General features: G+C 33.6%; 2 protein-coding genes across 3 annotated transcripts in view; both read left to right on the forward strand.

The window, feature by feature from the left end:
- Positions 1-6,486, forward strand: part of LOC144191986 (aldo-keto reductase family 1 member D1-like) — a 76,011-nt gene extending 69,525 nt beyond the window's left edge. The window contains exons 1-9 of one of the 2 annotated variants that reach the window (XM_077710959.1): positions 1,915-2,076; positions 2,158-2,325; positions 2,423-2,539; positions 3,380-3,457; positions 3,578-3,700; positions 3,773-3,882; positions 5,369-5,534; positions 5,609-5,691; positions 6,410-6,486. In XM_077710959.1, the coding sequence (XP_077567085.1) occupies positions 1,981-2,076; positions 2,158-2,325; positions 2,423-2,539; positions 3,380-3,457; positions 3,578-3,700; positions 3,773-3,882; positions 5,369-5,534; positions 5,609-5,691; positions 6,410-6,452 (984 nt within the window). In that variant the 5' untranslated portion in view covers positions 1,915-1,980 and the 3' untranslated portion in view covers positions 6,453-6,486. Of the gene's footprint in view, positions 1-1,914; positions 2,077-2,157; positions 2,326-2,422; positions 2,540-3,379; positions 3,458-3,577; positions 3,701-3,772; positions 3,883-5,368; positions 5,535-5,608; positions 5,692-6,409 lie in introns of those variants that run through there. The other variant, XM_077710958.1, reaches the window with a different exon arrangement.
- A 2,285-nt stretch (positions 6,487-8,771) lies between these two features.
- Positions 8,772-19,400, forward strand: slc6a13 (solute carrier family 6 member 13). The gene is made up of 15 exons (XM_077710957.1): positions 8,772-9,017; positions 10,724-10,924; positions 10,984-11,118; positions 11,905-12,045; positions 12,819-12,900; positions 12,990-13,122; positions 13,412-13,546; positions 14,537-14,640; positions 14,773-14,897; positions 14,992-15,104; positions 16,085-16,222; positions 16,457-16,559; positions 17,197-17,297; positions 17,363-17,533; positions 18,874-19,400. Exons 1-15 carry the CDS (start codon positions 9,011-9,013, stop codon positions 19,018-19,020), a joined length of 1,836 nt encoding a protein of 611 aa, XP_077567083.1. The 5' UTR covers positions 8,772-9,010; the 3' UTR covers positions 19,021-19,400.
- The last annotated feature ends 582 nt before the right edge of the window (positions 19,401-19,982 follow it).

Here is a 19,982-nt window from a genome sequence, read left to right on the forward strand (position 1 = left end):
TTTAATTATGTTCAATAATAAAGTGGAAAACAGAAATACTTTTGTATATTTTTAGATTTTACAAAAAAAATTGAACTAAAAACCTAAGAATGAAAAAAAATATTTAAAAGATTTTCTTTTAGGTGCGCCTTATAGTCGTGAAAATACGGTAAGAATTATATATCATGCTAATGCTCAATTAGCCAAATATGAGCCCAAATATGCAGTTTTGTGGCAGCAATGATATGGTTTCTCCTTAGCAAAAGATGATTAGCAGCTTCTTATTGTCACTTAGTTCCAGTATTTAGAAAGGAGGAGTCAATACAAGAATGAAAGTTAACATACAGATGGGAATACTTAGATTTTTTTCTTTCATAGGACTGTAAATTGCGGTAAAAAGCCTTGGAAAATCTACATTGTTAAAGCAAAAAAAACACTAGATTTGACTCCACCAAGGTTTAAGAGCCTTATTTTTTTATAGCAGAGTCGTTTTTCATAAGATTCTTGCATTTGGATTTTATAGGATTATTCTACTTGACTAAATATTTTGTCTAGTGGGTGTACAATGTAATTTATATCTTATTAAGATTAAGTTGGAGTAGAAGGAGAACATATCGGTGTAATGACGTCGGTTGGTTAACAGCTTGGTTGTGTCTTTATTTACAATGTTAGGCTATGTTTTGGATCCGTGTCAGTTTTATCCTTTCAGGCGGAACAAAAACACTTCCATGTAGACTAAACAACTGGTGTGGAGTGATGTAATACGATGATAGGTTAGCAAGTGCTGGCTAGCGAGTTGCTAGCTGTTTTTTGGAGGTTTTGGAATGTAGAATGTATGGAGTACTGTATTTTCTCGGATATAAGTCGCATTCATGTATTAGCAAGTGCTGGCTAGCCATTTGCTAGCTGTTTTTTGGAGGTTTTGGAATGTAGAATGTATGGAGTACTGTATTTTCTCACATATAAGTCCCATTCATGTATTAGCAAGTGCTGGCTAGCGAGTTGCTAGCTGTTTTCTTGGAGGTTTTGGAATGTAGAATGTATGGAGTACTATATTTTCTCGCATATAAGCCACATTTGCGTGTAAACCCTTAAAATGGCCTTAAAATCATTGGATTTTAGAGTTTTTGGTGTTTAAGACGTCACATGATTCTCAATTTTTTAGTGAATATTCAAAAAGGAAGTCATGTGAGCAGTACAAGTTGGAAGTTTGTCTGTAGTGGTTTTGTTTATCGACTGGTAAAAGGTAAGATGAATAAGTGAGAGGTTTTTTTCACGTTTTATGCAAGAAATGTTTTTTTTTTTGTTGAATTTCGTACTTGAACGTCAAAATAAATGTTAAAGGAAGTCATGTGAGCAGTACAAGGGGGAAGTGTGTCAGTAGCGGTTTAGTTTATCTACTGATAAAAGTTAGGGTGATTAAGTAAGTGAGTTTTTCGAGTTTTATGTAAGATTCCATTTTTTGTTGAATTTTATTCTCACATCTCAAAAGAAATTTTAAGTGTTTTAAGTTTATTTTTGTCTATTTTGAAATAAATGACCGTATTGTCCGCATTGTCTTGCGTTATGGCGTTTAATTTTTGCAATTTCGTGCATGTGAAATGTAATTAATGCGCATTTAAGCCGTACCCTCGATTCAGTCAAAAATTTTAAGCATTTTATCTGTACATCTTTTTCCCTATTTTGAAACAAATAACATTATTACCCGCATTGTCTTGAATTATAGCATTTTGTACGTGTCAAGTCTTAATTTATGCGCATATAAGCCGTACCCTCAATTCAGTCATCATTTTTCAGCAAGAAAACTGCTTATATGTGAGAAAATACGGTAGTATTATCACAACTTCTTGTCTGAAAGCAGCTTTTTTATGACAGAAGCTTCTTATCATTTGCCTGAATAAACACGTGATATAGTTCAAGGTCAGGTTCAAGGTTCAACTTTCCGTTCTAAATCCGCTATCAGACATTGCACACATAAATAAATCCACCACAAAAGGCAGTATGATGAACCTCAGTGCAGAGAACCATCGGATTTCTCTTAGTGACGGGAACCAGATTCCGTTGTTGGGATTGGGCACTTATGGAGACCCTCGGACGGTGAGGTGGAAAAGTGGAGTATTCAATTTTGAGGGTAAAATGAGGCTGAATGACCAAAATGTGTTTCCAACTTTTTGACAGACGGCAAGAGGCGCAGCTTTGGAATGCGTCAAGCACGCCATCGACGTAGGTTACCGCCACTTTGATGGCGCTTTGGTGTACTTCAACGAACATGAAGTGGGTCAAGCTATTCGAGAGAAGATTGCGGATGGAACTGTGAGAAGAGAGGACATCTATTATTGTGGGAAGGTATAATAATGACTTTGGCATTTTGTATTACATATGTTTTTTAATGAAATCATCATTGCAATATTGTCGTATATACAATATGTCATTGTTATGCCAGCTGTGGAACACCTTCCATCCACCGGAACTGGTGAGGCCGACCTTGGAAAAGACTCTGAAGGCATTAAAACTGGACTATGTGGATCTCTACATCATTGAGCTTCCAATGGCGTTTAAGGTTCCTACTAGACTATTTTTGGGATATGAAACAGTACTTAGATATTAAAGAGTACTTAGATATTAATCAGTACTTGGATATTAAACAGTACTTGGTTATTACACAGTACTTGGATATTAAAGAGTACTTTGATATTAAAGAGTACTTAGATATTAAAGAGTACTTACATATTAAAGAGTACTTGGATATTAAACAGTACTTGGATATTAAACAGTACTTGGATATTAAACAGTACTTAGATATTAAACAGTACTTGGATATTAAACAGTACTTGGATATTGAACAGATCTTAGATATTAAAAAGTACTAAGATATTAAACAGTACTTAGATATTAAACTCTCTCTCTTAGATATTAAACAGTAATTAGATATTAAACAGTACTTAGATATTAAACTACTTAGATATTAAACTGTACTTAGATATTAAACAGTACTTAGATATTAAACAGTACTTAGATATTAAACAGTACTTAGATATTAAACTACTTAGATATTAAACTGTACTTAGATATTTAACTACTAAGATATTAAACAGTACTTGGATATTAAACAGTACTTGGATATTAAACAGTACTTGGATATTAAACACCACTTTGATATTGAACAGTACTTCAAAATTAAACAGTACTAAGATATTAAACAGTACTTAGATATTAAACAGTACATCGATATTAAACAGTACTTATATAAGTCACACCCCGCCCAAACTCTGTAAAAAAAACTGCGATTTATAATCCGACAAATACGGTAGTTAACCATGCACCATCAAAAATGAGCAAAACACAAAGTGGCTATAAAAAAATACCTTTCCAAATATTCTGGGTTTTTTTTAAATTTCAGCCCGGAAAAGATTTCTATCCCAAAGACCAAAACGGCAAGTACATCTACCACCACACAGACCTCTGTGCAACTTGGGAGGTACTCAAAACTCAACCATTCGCCGTTGGTTCTTACAGAAAGATTGTTTCCTTCTTGACTTATTTAAGTCCACCAAGATGCATATTATAATACCATGTTTTTATTTATTTTTTGGTCTAGGCTTTAGAGGCATGCGTAGATGCAGGCCTTTGCAAGTCACTGGGCGTGTCCAACTTTAATCGCAGACAACTGGAACTGATTCTAAACAAACCGGGACTCAAACACAAGCCCGTATCCAACCAGGTTTGTACTCGTTGTCGACGGCTTTGCACACAAAATAAGATGACTAATGTGGTATGATGTCTTGTCGGCCAGGTGGAATGTCATCCCTATTTCACACAACCCAAACTTCTAGACTATTGTCGGCAAAAGAACATTGTTATTGTTGGCTACTGCCCGCTTGGCTCGTCCAGAGATGCATCATGGTACATGCCATTTGGATTTTTAAAAACAACAACAACAAGCCCTACTCATTTCTTGCACAGTAATCCCTCGATTTGTCACGGGTATTGTAGACCAGACATGGCTGAGATAATCAAAAAATCAGATCTATTATTACTAGCATACTAAATTAGATTAGAACTTTATTTCATCCTGTATTTGGGAAATTTCTTTGGTTGCAGTAGCAAGACAGACACAGAAGACATTGTAGACCTAGGTAAAAAAAACGGAGCCTCATATGTATATGTATAGGTATATGTATAGTATAGGAATAGGTAGAGGTAGATAGGTAGAGGTAGATGGGTATAGGTAGATGGGTATAGGTATAGGTAGATAGGTAGAGGTAGATAGGTATAAGTAGATAGGTATAGGTAGATAGGTATAGGTAGAGGTAGATAGGTAGAGGTAGATAGGTATAGGTAGATAGGTATAGGTAGATAGGTATAGGTAGATAGGTATAGGTAGATAGGTATAGGTAGATAGGTAGAGGTAGATAGGTAGAGGTAGATAGGTATAGGTAGAGGTAGATAGGTAGAGGTAGATAGGTAGAGGTAGATAGGTATAGGTACATAGGTATAGGTAGATAGGTATAGGTAGAGGTAGATAGGTATAGGTAGAGGTAGATAGGTATAGGTAGAGGTAGATAGGTAGAGGTAGATAGGTAGAGGTAGATAGGTAGAGGTAGATAGGTAGAGGTAGATAGGTATAGGTAGATAGGTATAGGTATATATGTAGAGGTAGATAGGTATAGGTAGAGGTAGATAGGTAGAGGTAGATAGGTAGAGGTAGATAGGTAGAGGTAGATAGGTAGAGGTAGATAGGTAGAGGTAGATAGGTAGAGGTAGATAGGTAGAGGTAGATAGGTATAGGTAGATAGGTATAGGTGGAGGTAGATAGGTATAGGTAGATAGGTATAGGTAGATAGGTATAGGTAGATAGGTATAGGTAGATAGGTATAGGTAGATAGGTAGAGGTAGATAGGTAGAGGTAGATAGGTAGAGGTAGATAGGTATAGGTAGATAGGTAGAGGTAGATAGGTAGAGGTAGATAGGTAGAGGTAGATAGGTAGAGGTAGATAGGTAGAGGTAGATAGGTAGAGGTAGATAGGTAGAGGTAGATAGGTATAGGTGGATAGGTATAGTTAAATAGGTGTAGGTATAGGTAGGTAGGTATAGGTAGATAGGTATGAGTAGATAGGTATAGGTATATATATACATATATAAAATGTAAGTACTGTATTCGCAGAGTTCCTCTGTGTTTGATATAAATCCAAAGAAACAGGTTAATGTGAGTTTTAGTCTAAGTCCTTGAAAGGGAGCCCCCTTTTAAGCAAGGCTTTGTTCTTAATTGTATTACATTCATTTTTTCATGTTGTGGCCATGTCTGGTCTACATTATCCGCCATATTTATTCCAGGGATTACTGTAGTCTTAGGTTGCTTATAATGGCCTTTTGTTTTGTTGTCAAACAGGGTGAATGTCAAATGTCCTCCAATGCTGGAGGACGAGCTCCTCACGTCCATTGGGAAGAAATACAAAAAAAGTAGTGCTCAAGTGGCTCTACGTTTTAATGTACAAAGGGGAGTGGTGGTCATTCCCAAGAGTTTCAATCCCATGCGGATCAAACATAACTTCCAGGTGGGCCAAAACAAAACAATACAATACGACTACTTTTGTTTATTGGAATTGGGAAACATTTTTTTTCTTGTCAGATTTTTGACTTTTCGCTGTCCGAAGAAGAAATGAAAGCCATTGAAGGGCTGAATAAGAATATTCGATTTGTGGAGCTTCTCATGTAAGGATGACTGACTTTTGATATATAGTGTTCCCTCGGTTATCACGGTTAATGGCGATAAGTGAATTTCCGCCAAGTAGGGATTCCCCGTCAAAAAATGGTTAATTTGAATTTAATTAAAAAAAATATTTATTTTTTGTTATTTTTATTTATTTTATTTTTATTTATTTTATTTTTATTTATTTATTTGTATTTATTTTATTTTTATTTATTTATTTTATTTTTATTTATTTAATTTTTATTTATTTTATTTGTATTTATTTATTTTATTTTATTTAGTTTTTTTTACTTTTATTTATTTATTTTATTTTTATTTAGTTTATTTTTATTTAGTTTATTTTTATTTAGTTTTTCATTTTTATTTATTTTTTTATTTATTTTTTTATTTATTTTTTCTTTTTTTTTAATTTTTTTAAATTTATTTATTTATTTTTGTATTTATTTTTTAATTTTTTTTTTTTTTTAATTTTTTTATTCACCCCCCTGTATACAGTACACCATATAGAATATGGGTAGAGAGAGTGAAATTCATGTTATAACAAAAAAAAAAACTGTAAAATATGTTGTTTCAATGTAATATTTGTATTTTTTATTCCAAAAAAAATCCCGCGAAGTTCTGAGTCCCCCTTAGCTGAACCGCGAATTAGCGAGGGAACACTGTATACTTTTATTACTATTGTGTGTAGTAAAATGCTTGTTTTTTTTCTGCTGTTTGCAGGTGGAGCGACCATCCAGAGTACCCATTTCATGATGAATACTAATTATGAAAAACCTATTGGATATGACCAGGTGGGAACAAACAATGGAATACAAACTTATACGCGTGAAATTGTAAAAAAAATGTGTATCAGTAATTATTTTATAGAATAATTTTGTAGATGCAGTAATTTGCTCCCTTTCCAGTGTACATAATAAAGTGGTTGTCAAGTAGATGAACAGAAACACCACTAGAGGTCAGCATTTTCCAGTAAATGCTTTAAAAATGGATTTCTATTAGATTGATAGCAAACAAACTTGACTTTGTGTTTAAATTTATCTATAAATGACTTTCCCTTTTTTATCAATATAAAAAACACGGGTTAATTAAGTATTAAATAATAGTTTTGACCAAATTAATGTGACACAAAGCACAATTGAGGCTTTATTTCATTTTATATTAATTTTCCACTATGGTTACTATTACAAAAACTGCAAGATGTTTCATTGGTGGTTAAAAACACAAAGATTTAAAATGATGTTAAAATGATTAGACAGGTTTTCATTAAAAGTCAGAGCCATTGCAGCTGAAGCAAACGCGATTGTGTCTGGAATTATAATTTGATTTTAGGTGGGGGTTGTAAAGCGGGTAGAGTGTGGGGGGGGGGGGGGGGGGGCACGTGGCCTGTTCCTATTCTCCTCTACCTCCATACAGAGCTTTGGGTTGCTGACAAATGCCATGAAGCCCACCATTCTAAGACCCCTGTGGTGGGAAAAAAACATTCTGAATGGTCTGTGGGGAAAGAATTTGCTTTTGGGGGGGAGACTTGTTTTTTGGCCTCTTTTAGGGGCGCTACATCCATAGTGCAATGCCATTTCCTTCTGATATTAAAAAAATACACTTTGATATGGTAATTTTGGGGGTTGTTGTGCTCATAATTTGAGGTGAAATGACGTAGTGATATGTGTTTTTTAATGCTTGACTTTTTGGGTACATTGCTTGCTGACACGCTATATGTATGTATACAATCACACACATATATATATATATATATATATATATATATATATATATATATATATATATATATATATATATATATATATATATATATATATATATATATATATATATATATATATATATATATATATATATATATATATATATATATATATATATATATATATATATATATATATATATATATATATATATATATATATATATATATATATATATATATATATATATATATATATATATATATATATATATATATATATATATATATATATATATATATATATATATATATATATATATATATATATATATATATATATATATATATATATATATATATATATATATATATATATATATATATATATATATATATATATATATATATATATATATATATATATATATATATATATATATATATATATATATATATATATATATATATATATATATATATATATATATATATATATATATATATATATATATATATATATATATATATATATATATATATATATATATATATATATATATATATATATATATATATATATATATATATATATATATATATATATATATATATATATATATATATATATATATATATATATATATATATATATATATATATATATATATATATATATATATATATATATATATATATATATATATATATATATATATATATATATATATATATATATATATATATATATATAGTGAAAAGGTGGATACATTGCTTGCTGATGCGCTATATTATATAGTGAAAAGGTGGATACGTTGCTTGGTGACACGCCATATTTATATAGTGAAAAGGTGGATACATTTCTTGCTGATGCGCTATATTTGTATAGGGAATAGGTGGATACATTGCTTGCTGACACGCTATATATTTATATAGTGGAAAGGTGGGTACATTGCTTGTTGACGTGCTATATTTATATAGTGAAAAGGCGGATGCATTGCTTGCTGATGCGCTATATTTGTATAGGGAATTGGTGGATACATTGCTTGCTGACACGCTAAATGTATACAGTGAAAAGGCTAAATATTATATCTAAAATGGTCCAGCCCACATAAAACCGGGTTAACTGACACCCTTTCTTATATATAGTGAAAATAATTGCTCTATATGTCCCGATTTCACCCAAAAAAATCATTTATTCAACTGTTTTGAATGGAAGTTTCCAAGTATAGATTAGAAAGCTTTTTTTTTTTGGTGACTTTGAATTGACCAATCGGAGACACGGCGACACACGATGCAAGCCAAACGTGAACAACCTTTGCACCGTCCCTTTTTTTTTTTTGAGTATACAAAAGCCTGAAAAAAAATGTGTGTGTGTTTGTGTGTGTCTATGGAGTGTAAAAGTTACGCAATCAGTTCACAAACCTGGGCCAGCACAGACCACCAGTGTCCTAAAATTTGGGAGAAACTGTCCCAGTTAGGACCGATACGGAGGGTCAGGATTTGGTTGGGTTTTTTTTTGGTCAATTGGAGTTGGAAACTTGTCTTTTTTGACTATTTGCTCCTTGAAACGTGTTATGTAGTTGAACCTTCAATTTGGCTTCCTTTTGTTTAAGGTCATGAAAGGTAAGTGAAAAAAGTTTTAGGAAAAAAATCATTTTTTGGGTGATTTTTTTTGGTTATAAAATGTAGCAAAAAAAATTTATTGACTGAATATTGACTTTTCTGAATGGATGAATAAATGCATGATAATAAAAAGTAGGGAAGGATTAGTATTTTTAGGAAAAATGTTTTTTTGGTCTAAAATTATTTGTTTTTAATGTTATATTTTTTTAATATGATAAATATATTTATTTTTAATTGATTAAATATTGACTTTGCTGAATGACTGAATAAATGCATGATAATAAAAAGTAGGGAAGGATTTAGTATTTTTTGAAAGATTCTTTTTGTCTAAAATGATTTGTTATTAATGTTAGATTTTTTTAATGTGATAAATATCTTTATTTTTACTTGATTAAATATTGACTTTGTTGAATGGCTGAATAAATGCATAATAATATAAAACGGAAAGATTTAGTAATTTTAGAAAGAATGTTTTTTTTGTCTAAAATTATTTGTTATTAATTTTACATTTTTTAATGTGATAAATATCTTTATTTTATGATAATTTGATAAGTAAATTCCATTAGTATGTATATATTAAATCGGTTTAAATGTTCATTATTTTATTTTAGGCATCCTAATTTCAATATTTGATATTTTTTCTGATTTTTTTATCACAGCAATAAAAAAAAGATTGCACTTGTTAAGAAGCAATTTAAAAAAAAGCTATTTTTAATATGTGGTGATTCATCAAAGTCAACAATGAACATGACATTAGTAACATCAAATATTGACTGTGTACATTGTTGTGACCAGCAGGTGACCTCAAATGTTCAAATATTACATAAAAAGTTAAGCATTAGCTTTTGTTGGCTATGGTCATGAGGTCATTCAAAGTATATTTTAGGTTGTTTTTTTCTAAATTAAACAAAAAACTGATAATTTTTGGTTCATCTGATTTCTCCATATTAATCTTAGTCGTCCAGATAAAATATTATATTCCAAATATCTAAATTTGGTGCTATTCTGTCAAAAAATAACAATAACATTTGATATTGATTGATTTTTAAGGAAATGGCCCAACTTTAAACCCAAATAAATTCAGTTTAAATTGCTCGAGTAGCGTGTGGGCTCCCTCTGGCGGCGCGAGAAAGTATAACAGTCAAAGTACACTTAACTTGCTTTGGTCATACTTTTTTTTTAAACTATATTCAATATATTCTAATGTGTACTCGATTCTATTGAATGACTTGAACCACATTGTAGTGTTAAATTTTATCTGTCTAACACCGCCATGGACAAACTACGGCTCGTGGGCCACATACGGCTTTTTAATCTGGCCCACCTACGTTGTCCAAATAATGTTTTAAATTTTCCTCAAGATGGCGCCATCACACGGAAGCCAGTGGCAGTAGCTCTGTCCACTCCTATTTGTTTTTTATGTATTTTACAGGCCTATCTTTTTTTTAAATGACATTTTAATATTTCTTAATACATTCTTTTTTACCTTACTTTGTACTTTATACTTATTACTTTAATGAGTGATGAGTATGTTAATACTTGAGTCCTTTTTTCTGTTTATGTTTCATATGTACTGTTAACGGATGCACTTTTTTATATGTATCCTATCTTGTGCTGACTCCGCCCATCTGTCACATTTTTAAAGTCAATATGGCCCCCGGGCCTAAAACTTTGCCCACCCCTTGGTCTAACATTACATTCTCAAGGTGACACAGTACAACGGATGAAGGTGGAGGCCCCAAATGGAAAGGGAACACCGATGGACGTCGTTGTCAGTCCTGAAGAGGACATGACAGAAAGAGGACAGTGGGGCAATAAGCTGGAGTTCATTCTATCCGTGGCTGGAGAAATTATCGGGCTCGGCAACGTATGGCGTTTCCCTTATCTGTGTTACAAGAATGGAGGAGGTGAGGCCATTTTTTTGTCCAAAAAATTCAAGAAATAAAAGAAAAATCTGTGTTTTTAGGTGCTTTCTTCATCCCGTATCTCATCTTCCTCTTCACTTGTGGCATCCCCGTCTTCTTCTTGGAGACGGCACTCGGACAATATACCAGTGAAGGCGGAGTCACAGCCTGGAGGAAGATCTGCCCTTTATTTGAAGGTATACACACTTATCCACTGTATTTTTACAACTATTCGGCGCATCGTATTTTTAGGCGCAGTGTCAGTAATGAGTGCTATTTCTGTATTTTAAACACACAAAAGATGCACCGTTTTGTTTAGATTTTTTCCATATATAAGGCGCACTGTATTATAAGGCGCACAGTCGATTTTGGAGAAAATTTAAGACTTAAGTGCGCCTTATAGTGGTGAAACTACGGTAATTGCAATTGACTTATAGGTATGAAGCACTCACTCACTACACAGTCACCTCTAGAGCCAGCCATTGTTGATGTTTTGGATTTTGTAGAAAATTTAAGACTTTAAGTGCGCCTTATAGTGGTGAAAATACGGTAATTGCTATTGACTTCCAGGTATGACTACACAGTCACCTCTAGAGCCAGCCATTGTTGATGTTTTGGATTTTTTGGTATAAAATCTTGCAGTGGGGGAGGAGCTATATGATGGAAGATTTTGTAAACTAAGATGGCCTCTGCATATTTAACAGTATTGTTTCAATTCAGGTGTTTGTGTTTTTTTAATATCCGACAGTGGTGGTTTTTCCTTTTTGGTTTTCTGTTTTTTTTTCCATATATAAGGCGCACTGGATTATAAGGCGCACTGTCTATTTTGGAGAAAATGTAAGACTTTTAAGTGCGCCTTATAGTCATGAAAATACGGTAGCCATTTTACAATGTACTCGCGTCATTATCACCCACAAATCCATCAAAGTCCTCAGTTTCTGTGTCAAATGATGCTTATGCTTGGATGCCATGTTTTTTTGCAGGAGTGGGCTATGCTACTCAAGTGATTGTGGCCTTGCTGAACATTTACTACATCATTGTGTTAGCCTGGGCTATCTTTTACCTGTCCAATTCCTTCACTTGGGACTTGCCATGGGCCTCCTGCAATAACACTTGGAACACAGGTAAGAGCTCCATTTTTATACATTGAACATAAACACATTTTGCACGGCAAGTTTTACTACGCTTACTACTATTAGCGATCGCTCCGCCATTCGTACTGACTAACGCACAGGTGTCAAAGTGGCGGCCCGGGGGCCAAATCTGGCCCAACGCATCATTTTTTGTGGCCCGGGAAAGTAAATCATGAGTGCCGACTTTCTGTTTTAGAATCAAATTAAAATGAAGAGTATAGATGTATATTAAATGTACTGATTTTTTCCCCTTTTAAATCGATAATTGTCATTTTTTAATCAATTTTTTTCTGTGTTTTTAGTTCAAAAATCATTTTGTAAAATCTAAAAAATATATAGATAAAAAAACTAAAATAAACATTGTTTTAGATTTATTAAAAACTGAATATTCAGGGCTTTTGAATTTTTGGGGGATTTTTTTGGCTCTTTGACTCACATTTATACATACCGTATTTTCACGACTATAAGGCGCACCCTCAATGAATGACATTTTTCCTTATATAAGGCGCACTGTATTATAAGGCGCACTGTATTATGAGGCGCACTGTATTATAAGGCGCACTGTATTATAAGGTGCACTGTATTATAAGGCGCCTTGTCTATTTTGGAGAAAATTTAAGACTTTTAAGTGCGCCTTATAGTCGTGAAAATACGGTAGTTTTTACATAGTTTTTACTCACTACTGTAGCTCTTAATATTTTATTTTTTGGTCAAAAACCAATTGACATGTGCAATACTAATGCATTTAAATCCTTTAATTTAAGGTTCCTGTGTGACGTTTCAGAGACGAAACGGTTCCATCATTCCCTTCGAGAATGCTACGTCGCCAGTTATGGAATTCTGGGAGTAAGTTCCTTTAATTCATATTTTTTGGGGGGTTTTACTCTTATGCACCACCAAAATGCATAACAGAGATTTTGTGATATGTGTGGCAGACGCAGGGTACTTCGGATTTCTCCGGGTATCCATCAAATTGGATCTTTAAACTGGGATTTGGTGATTTGTCTGGCTGTGGCTTGGGTTATTTGCTACTTCTGTATTTGGAAAGGAGTCAAGTCCACTGGAAAGGTCAGCTTTTTTCACAATTATATGATAAAAAAATAAAATTTCAGATGCAATATTGCTCATATTTCTTTCTATTCTTCATATTTTCCCCTTGTGTAGAATCTAGACCCGCGTATCAATGTTTCTTTTTACTCTTTCTGAAGCACTACACATATATTTTACTCTATGTATCGTGTTATATTTGTAAAATGTGAAAGGCAAAGGTAGGAAAGTGGAATATTTTTTAGAGGCAATTATTTTTGGTATGTGCACTGAAAAGATTTTGATTCCTGATGATTTTTTTTCGACGCAGGTGGTTTACTTCACAGCCACGTTCCCTTACGCCATGTTGATTATCCTGTTGATCCGTGGAGTCACCCTGCCAGGGGCATCGCGGGGGATCTACTTTTACCTTTACCCTGACGTGGGACGTCTTTCTGACCCACAGGTTGGTCCTGCAGGTGTACTTTTGTATGGGGTCCTATCAGAATTGATTAAGGCGCACCTTCAATGAATGCGTTACCTAAAAATTGGTTTCATATAATATAAGGTGCACCGGAGTATAAGAGGTAGTACTACATCAAATAGACGATGCTTTAGTAGTACTAATAATAGTTGTGGTTGGTAGTTGTCTTATACATCAACTAGATGGAGACATAGTAGTAGTTGAAGTAGTCGTGGTTGTAGTGGTTGTGGTAGTAGTAGTTGTAGTAGTATTAGCAGTAGTTGTAGTTGTAGCAGTGGTAGTAGTAGTGATAGGAGTAGTAGTGATTGTGGTGGTGGTTGTAGAGGTAGTAGTCGTTGTTGTAGTAGTAGTAATTGTAGTACTTGTAGTAATAGGAATAGTATTGATGGTAGCTGTAGTAGTGATAGTTGCAGTAGTAGTAGTGGTGGTGGTAGTAGTAGTTGTTGTAGTAGTGGTAGTTGTAGTAGTCTTATTAGTAGTAGTACCTGTAGTAGTAGTGGTGGTAGTTGTAGTAGTCTTATTAGTAGTAGTAGTAGTAGTAGTAGTAGTAGTAGTAGTGGTGGTGGTAGTTGTAGTAGTCTTATTAGTAGTAGTAGCTGTAGTAGTAGTGGTGGTAGTTTTAGTAGTCTTATTATTAGTAGTAGTAGTGGTGGTCGTTGTAGTAGTCTTATTAGTTGTAGTAGCTGTAGTAGTAGTGGTGGCAGTTGTAGTAGTCTTATTAGTAGTAATAGCTGTAGTAGTAGTGGTGGTAGTTGTAGTAGTAGTAGTAGTGGTAGTTGTTTTGTAGTAGCAGGAAGAGTATTGGTGGTAGCTGTAGTGTTGATGGTTGTAGTAGTAGTCTTAGTAGTAGTTGTAGCAGTGGTGGTTGTTGTAGTAGTAGTAGTGCTTACTGAATTTGCAGCACCAATGTCGTACACACATTATACAAAAGTGCGTAGTTTGTATCTTGTTGGTTTCTTTGTCGCGCTGAAGGTGTGGATGGACGCCGGCACTCAGATCTTTTTCTCCTACGCCATCTGTCTCGGCTGCCTGACTGCCCTGGGAAGTTACAACAAGTACAACAACAACTGCTACAGGTGAGCATGACATTACTTTGGATTTGAATGGCATTTGGTTAGAAAGTTCACAATGCCCTTTCAAATAATCATGCAAGTTTGAGCTCAGAAAATGTCCCTACAGAATCCTTACAAGTTATTTTTTCTTTGCAGGGACTGTTTGTCTCTGTGCTTCCTGAACAGCGGCACCAGTTTTGTGGCAGGCTTTGCCATTTTCTCCATTTTGGGATTCATGTCTTACGAACAAAACGTCCCAATCTCGGAAGTGGCCGAATCCGGTCAGTGATTCTTGTCATTTTCACTTTGTGTCGATGTCGGGGGTTTCCATTTTGAAGGATATTTTAACTGTTTTTAATTGTGTTGAAACGCCAGGTCCAGGATTAGCGTTCATTGCTTATCCGCGAGCTGTGTCCATGATGCCTTTCTCTCCTCTGTGGGCCTGTTGCTTCTTCATCATGGTCGTCTTTTTGGGACTGGATAGTCAAGTGAGAACGCTTGTGTTAACTTCGCTTTACAACAGTGGAACTGTTGATACCACTTCTCAAAATTATATTCATGAGAGAGTTTAATATCTAAGAAAGTTTAATATCTAAGAGAGAGTTTAATATCTAAAAGAGACAGTTTAATATCTTAGAGAGAGAGAGAGAGTTTAATATCTAAGTACTGTTTAATTTATAATTACTATTTATTATCCAAGTACTGTTTAATATCTAAGTACTGTTGAAACCAGCTCTCAAAATTATATTCATGAGAGAGTTTAATATCTAAATATCTACTGTTTTCAAGAGTACTTGGATATTAAACAGTACTTAGATATTAAACAGTACTTAGATATTAAACAGTACTTAGATATTAAACAGTACTTAGATATTAAACAGTACTTAGATATTAAACAGTACTTAAATACTAAATAGTACTTAGATATAAAACAGTATTTAGATATTTAACAGGACTTAGATATGTACTGTTTAATATCTAAGTGCCGTTTAATATTGAAGTACTGTTTAATATCTAAGTACTGTTTAATATCTAAGTACTGTTTAATATCTAAGTACTGTTTAATATCCAAGTACGGTTTAATATCCAAGTACTGTTTAATATCCAAGTACTTTTGAAATCAGCTCTCAAAATTTTATTCATGAGAGAGAGTTTCATATCTAAATATCTACTGGTTTCAACAGTACTTAGATATTAAACTCTCTTTCTCTTAGATATTAAACTCTTTCTCATGAATATAATTTTGAGAGCTGCTTTCAACAGTAAACTCTCCGTCACCATATGACCGGCAACCAAACGTCCGAGCACCCCATGCAGCTAAGTTCAACCAAAATATCCAAGCTAATACATTGAAATTCACTTCTGTGATATTCATCATTGGATCTCAGGTTTGGGCCTGTTCCCTATTCGTTCCTAGCATTGAAATGCCATCTTTCCATCCATCGCTTATTCCTCCATTTTTTTTCAGTTTGTATGCGTGGAAAGCCTGGTGACGGCCACGGTTGACATGTATCCGTCCATTTTCCGACGCAAACACCGCAGGGAGCTTTTTATCCTCGGCGTGGCTGTGATCTCCTTCCTCATGGGGCTGATTTTACTCACCGAGGTCAGTCAAAAACTTCTTAAAAATCCCGCTAAAAACTGAATTTTAGTTATCGTTTTGTAACAATTTTTCTATAAATATGTCAACCCATTCCTTCCCATTGTCGCTAATAGTAAACATCATCTTTTAATGCAAATAATCTTGCTAATTCCAGAAAATGTAACAGTAATGTGGAGTTATTCCAGATGTTATTCCACCATTGGAATGTTAACCAAATCTTTGACATGTCACCCACAGGGAGGGATGTATATTTTCCAACTTTTTGACTATTACGCAGCTAGCGGGATGTGTTTACTCTTTGTGGCCATTTTTGAGACTGTTTGCATTGCGTGGATTTATGGTAAGTATCTAAATAACAAAAATGCATTTTTAATTGCCTATACAGTGTTCCCTCGCTAATTAGCGGTTCAGCTAACGCGGACTCAGAGCTTCACGGATTTTTTTGGGGAAAAAAATACAAATATTACATTGAAACAACATATTTTACAGTTTTTTTTGTTATAACATGAATTTCACTCTCTCTACCCGTATTCTATATGGTGTACGGTATACAGGGGGGTAAAAAAAATTCAAAAAACATTCACATTTTTTTTTTTAAAATTCTAAAAAAATTCTAAAAAAAATTCTAAAAATAATTCTACAAAAAATTCTACAAAAAATTCTAAAACAAATCTAAAAATAATTCTAAAAAAAAATTCTAAAAAAATTCTAAAAAAATTCTAAAAAATTTCAAAAAAAAATCTAAAAAAAATCTAAAAAAATTCTAAAAAAAAATTCAAAACAAATTCAAAAAAAATTCTAAAATATTTTTTGGGGGGGAATTAAATTCAAATTGAGCATTTTTTGAAGGGCAATCCCTACTTGGCGGAAATGCACTTATCGCGGGTGGTCCCGGTCCCCATTAACCGCGATAACCGAGGGAACACTGTATTTCATGCCATAATATCCCATTTTTTTTAATTCTCGTCAATTTCCAGGTGCAGACAAGTTCTATGACAACATAGAAGACATGATTGGTTATCGTCCAGGCCCGATTATTAAATATTGCTGGCTTTTTTTCACCCCCGCTACTTGCTTTGTAAGTTGGATACGTTCAAGTTGAAATAAGTTAAAAGGCTTATTATTTTCTGGTTTCTATTCTAGGGTACTTTTGCCTTTGCCTTGATTAAATACACCCCGTTGAAGTACAACAACGAGTATGTGTACCCGTGGTGGGGTTACGGAATTGGTTGGATCCTGGCACTGTCTTCCATGCTGTGTATTCCACTTTGGGTGGCCATCAAACTTTTTAATACCCCGGGGACACTACGACAGGTATTTTGATTCGTCCACAAATGGTGCTGAAAATACTTAGTGGACTTAGTTTGAAGTTAAACTCGGAAACTGGATTAATTGAAAGAATTAGTAGTTGTATCTCTACTTATGAAATGAGTTGGTTTTAAGACTTTTTTCGTAACTTGAGAATTTAGTGAGTAGAAGTGTACTTTATATGTAAATTCTTTCATTCGTTCCACAGTCCTCACACAACTACGAACTAAAAACTTTAAAAATTGGTCAGTGTCCCAATTTCAAAAATCAATACGGCAATATTTTGAAAATTAAATAATGGGTAAGGAAATTCATCTACTTTATGGAGGATTTCATAACTTGGATCTTTTTTGTATCTTGAGGAACTCATTTGCATAAAAAAAATGTCATAACTTGAAGATATTGTACCTAGAGGCATTCATAAGTAGAGGTATGACTGTAGTATATTGCCACAAGGCATGACCGGACCTTTGGTCGCCGGTCTTTTGGTGACAGAGAGTTTACTGTTGAAACCAGCTCTCAAAAGTATATTCATGAGAGAGTTTAATATCTAAATATCTACTGATTTTAACAGTACTTGGATATTAAACAGTACTTAGATATTAAACAGTACTTAGATATTAAACAGTACTTAGATATTAAACAGTACTTCGATATTAAACAGTACTTTTTATATTAAACAGTACTTGGATATTAAACAGTACTTGGATAATAAACAGTACTTGGATATTAAACAGTACTTAGGTATTAAACAGTACTTGGATATTAAACAGTACTTAAATATTAAACAGTACTTAGATATGAAACAGTACTTAGATATTAAACAGTACTTGGATATTAAACAGTACTTAGGTATTAAACAGTACTTTGATATTTAACAGTACTTGGATATTAAACAGTACTTGGATATTAAACTGTACTTAGATATCAAACAGTACTTAGATATTAAACAGTACTTAGATATCAAACAGTACTTAGATATTAAACAGTACTTAGATAATAAACAGTACTTGGATATTAAACAGTACTTAGATATTAAACAGTACTTAGATATTAAACAGTACTTGGATATTAAACAGTACTTAGATATTAAACAGTACTTTGATATTTAACAGTACTTAGATATTAAACAGTACTTGGATATTAAACAGTACTTAGGTATTAAACAGTACTTTGATATTTAACAGTACTTGGATATTAAACAGTACTTAAATATTAAACAGTACTTTGATATTTAACAGTACTTGGATATTTAGCAGTACTTGGATATTAAACAGTACTTAGATATTAAACAGTACTTAGATATTAAACAGTACCCTGATATCCGTCATTGTCAAATTTTTCAGCGCCTCATTTTCCTGACCACCCCCGCCGATGATTTACCCCAACGTGAACGCAAAGGGGAGGAGTTGACCTGTGGCGACCTCTATCGGAAGACACCTCCCATCAAGGAAGGCTACTCGGCCGTTCACCAACTGGAGTCCGGTTGCTAGAAACTGCAAGGTCTGGCTGGGTTCGGCCTGTGACCGCCCCAACACTCATTGCCGTACCTCGATTGGGGCTACGGAGTCCTGGGAGTCACTTGAATAGTTTTTTTGCTGATCTGGTGCTCATTCCTACGTTGAAACGTTGAATGTTTGCTGCTTTCATGACGACAAAGACGGTGATTGCATTCTCTCGATCTATGCAAACATCCCTTTTGCCAATGGCAGAGTGAAATCTCACCATTATTTTGACATTTGTGTTACAAAAACAACCATCTGTTTCCTCATACCGTTTTAGATTTATTTTTGACTTATTCAATCTGTACTATGCTTGTGTTTAATGTTTTAAAAATGATGATTTTATAACTCATTAAAAAGTAGTTGATTAAGGAATGTTTCGGAAAGACGCCATTTTTTGTTGGAAGGATTTTATGGGACCTTTATTGATTCGCTTTCATTTTCTGAACCACTTATCCTCGCCAGGGTTGCAGGGGGTGCTGGAGCCTATCCCAACCAACGATGTCCACCAGGGTGAAGACACCCAGAGTTGGTGGACTTCTAATCGCAGGGCACGAGGAGACAAAAGACTACCAATCATAGGTAAATATAGGCAATTTAGAGCACAGGTGTCAAAGTGGCGGTCCGGGGGCCAAATCTGGACCGCCGCATCATTTTGTGCGGCCCGAAAAAGTGAAAATAAAGTGCCAACTTTCTGTTTTAGGATCAAATTAAAATGAAGAGTATAGATGTACATTAAATTACCTGATTTTTTCCCCCTTTAGACCAATAATTGTATTTTTTTTTTTATCTATTTCTTGCGTTTATTGTAGTTTTGAGAACCAAAAAATGTCATGTCCTCCTAAATGGGTTTAACAAATCCAATATACCCCTATATAGTAATGCCAGATACAGAAAGAAAGGCTATTAAAAATATGTTTTTAAAATATCAACGCGCAAGCAAACGCTACATT

Source organism: Stigmatopora nigra, unplaced genomic scaffold (assembly GCF_051989575.1).
Source record: "Stigmatopora nigra isolate UIUO_SnigA unplaced genomic scaffold, RoL_Snig_1.1 HiC_scaffold_25, whole genome shotgun sequence".
Taxonomy (NCBI): Eukaryota; Metazoa; Chordata; class Actinopteri; order Syngnathiformes; family Syngnathidae; genus Stigmatopora; species Stigmatopora nigra.

What these genes read in the sequence shown, in the direction of transcription:
- slc6a13 (XM_077710957.1), top strand. An exon ending in GATCTGCCCTTTATTTGAAG is followed by an intron (nt 11,119 to 11,904) that starts GTATACACACTT and finishes GTTTTTTTGCAG; the next exon opens with GAGTGGGCTATGCTACTCAA. An exon ending in CCAGTTATGGAATTCTGGGA is followed by an intron (nt 12,901 to 12,989) that starts GTAAGTTCCTTT and finishes TATGTGTGGCAG; the next exon opens with ACGCAGGGTACTTCGGATTT.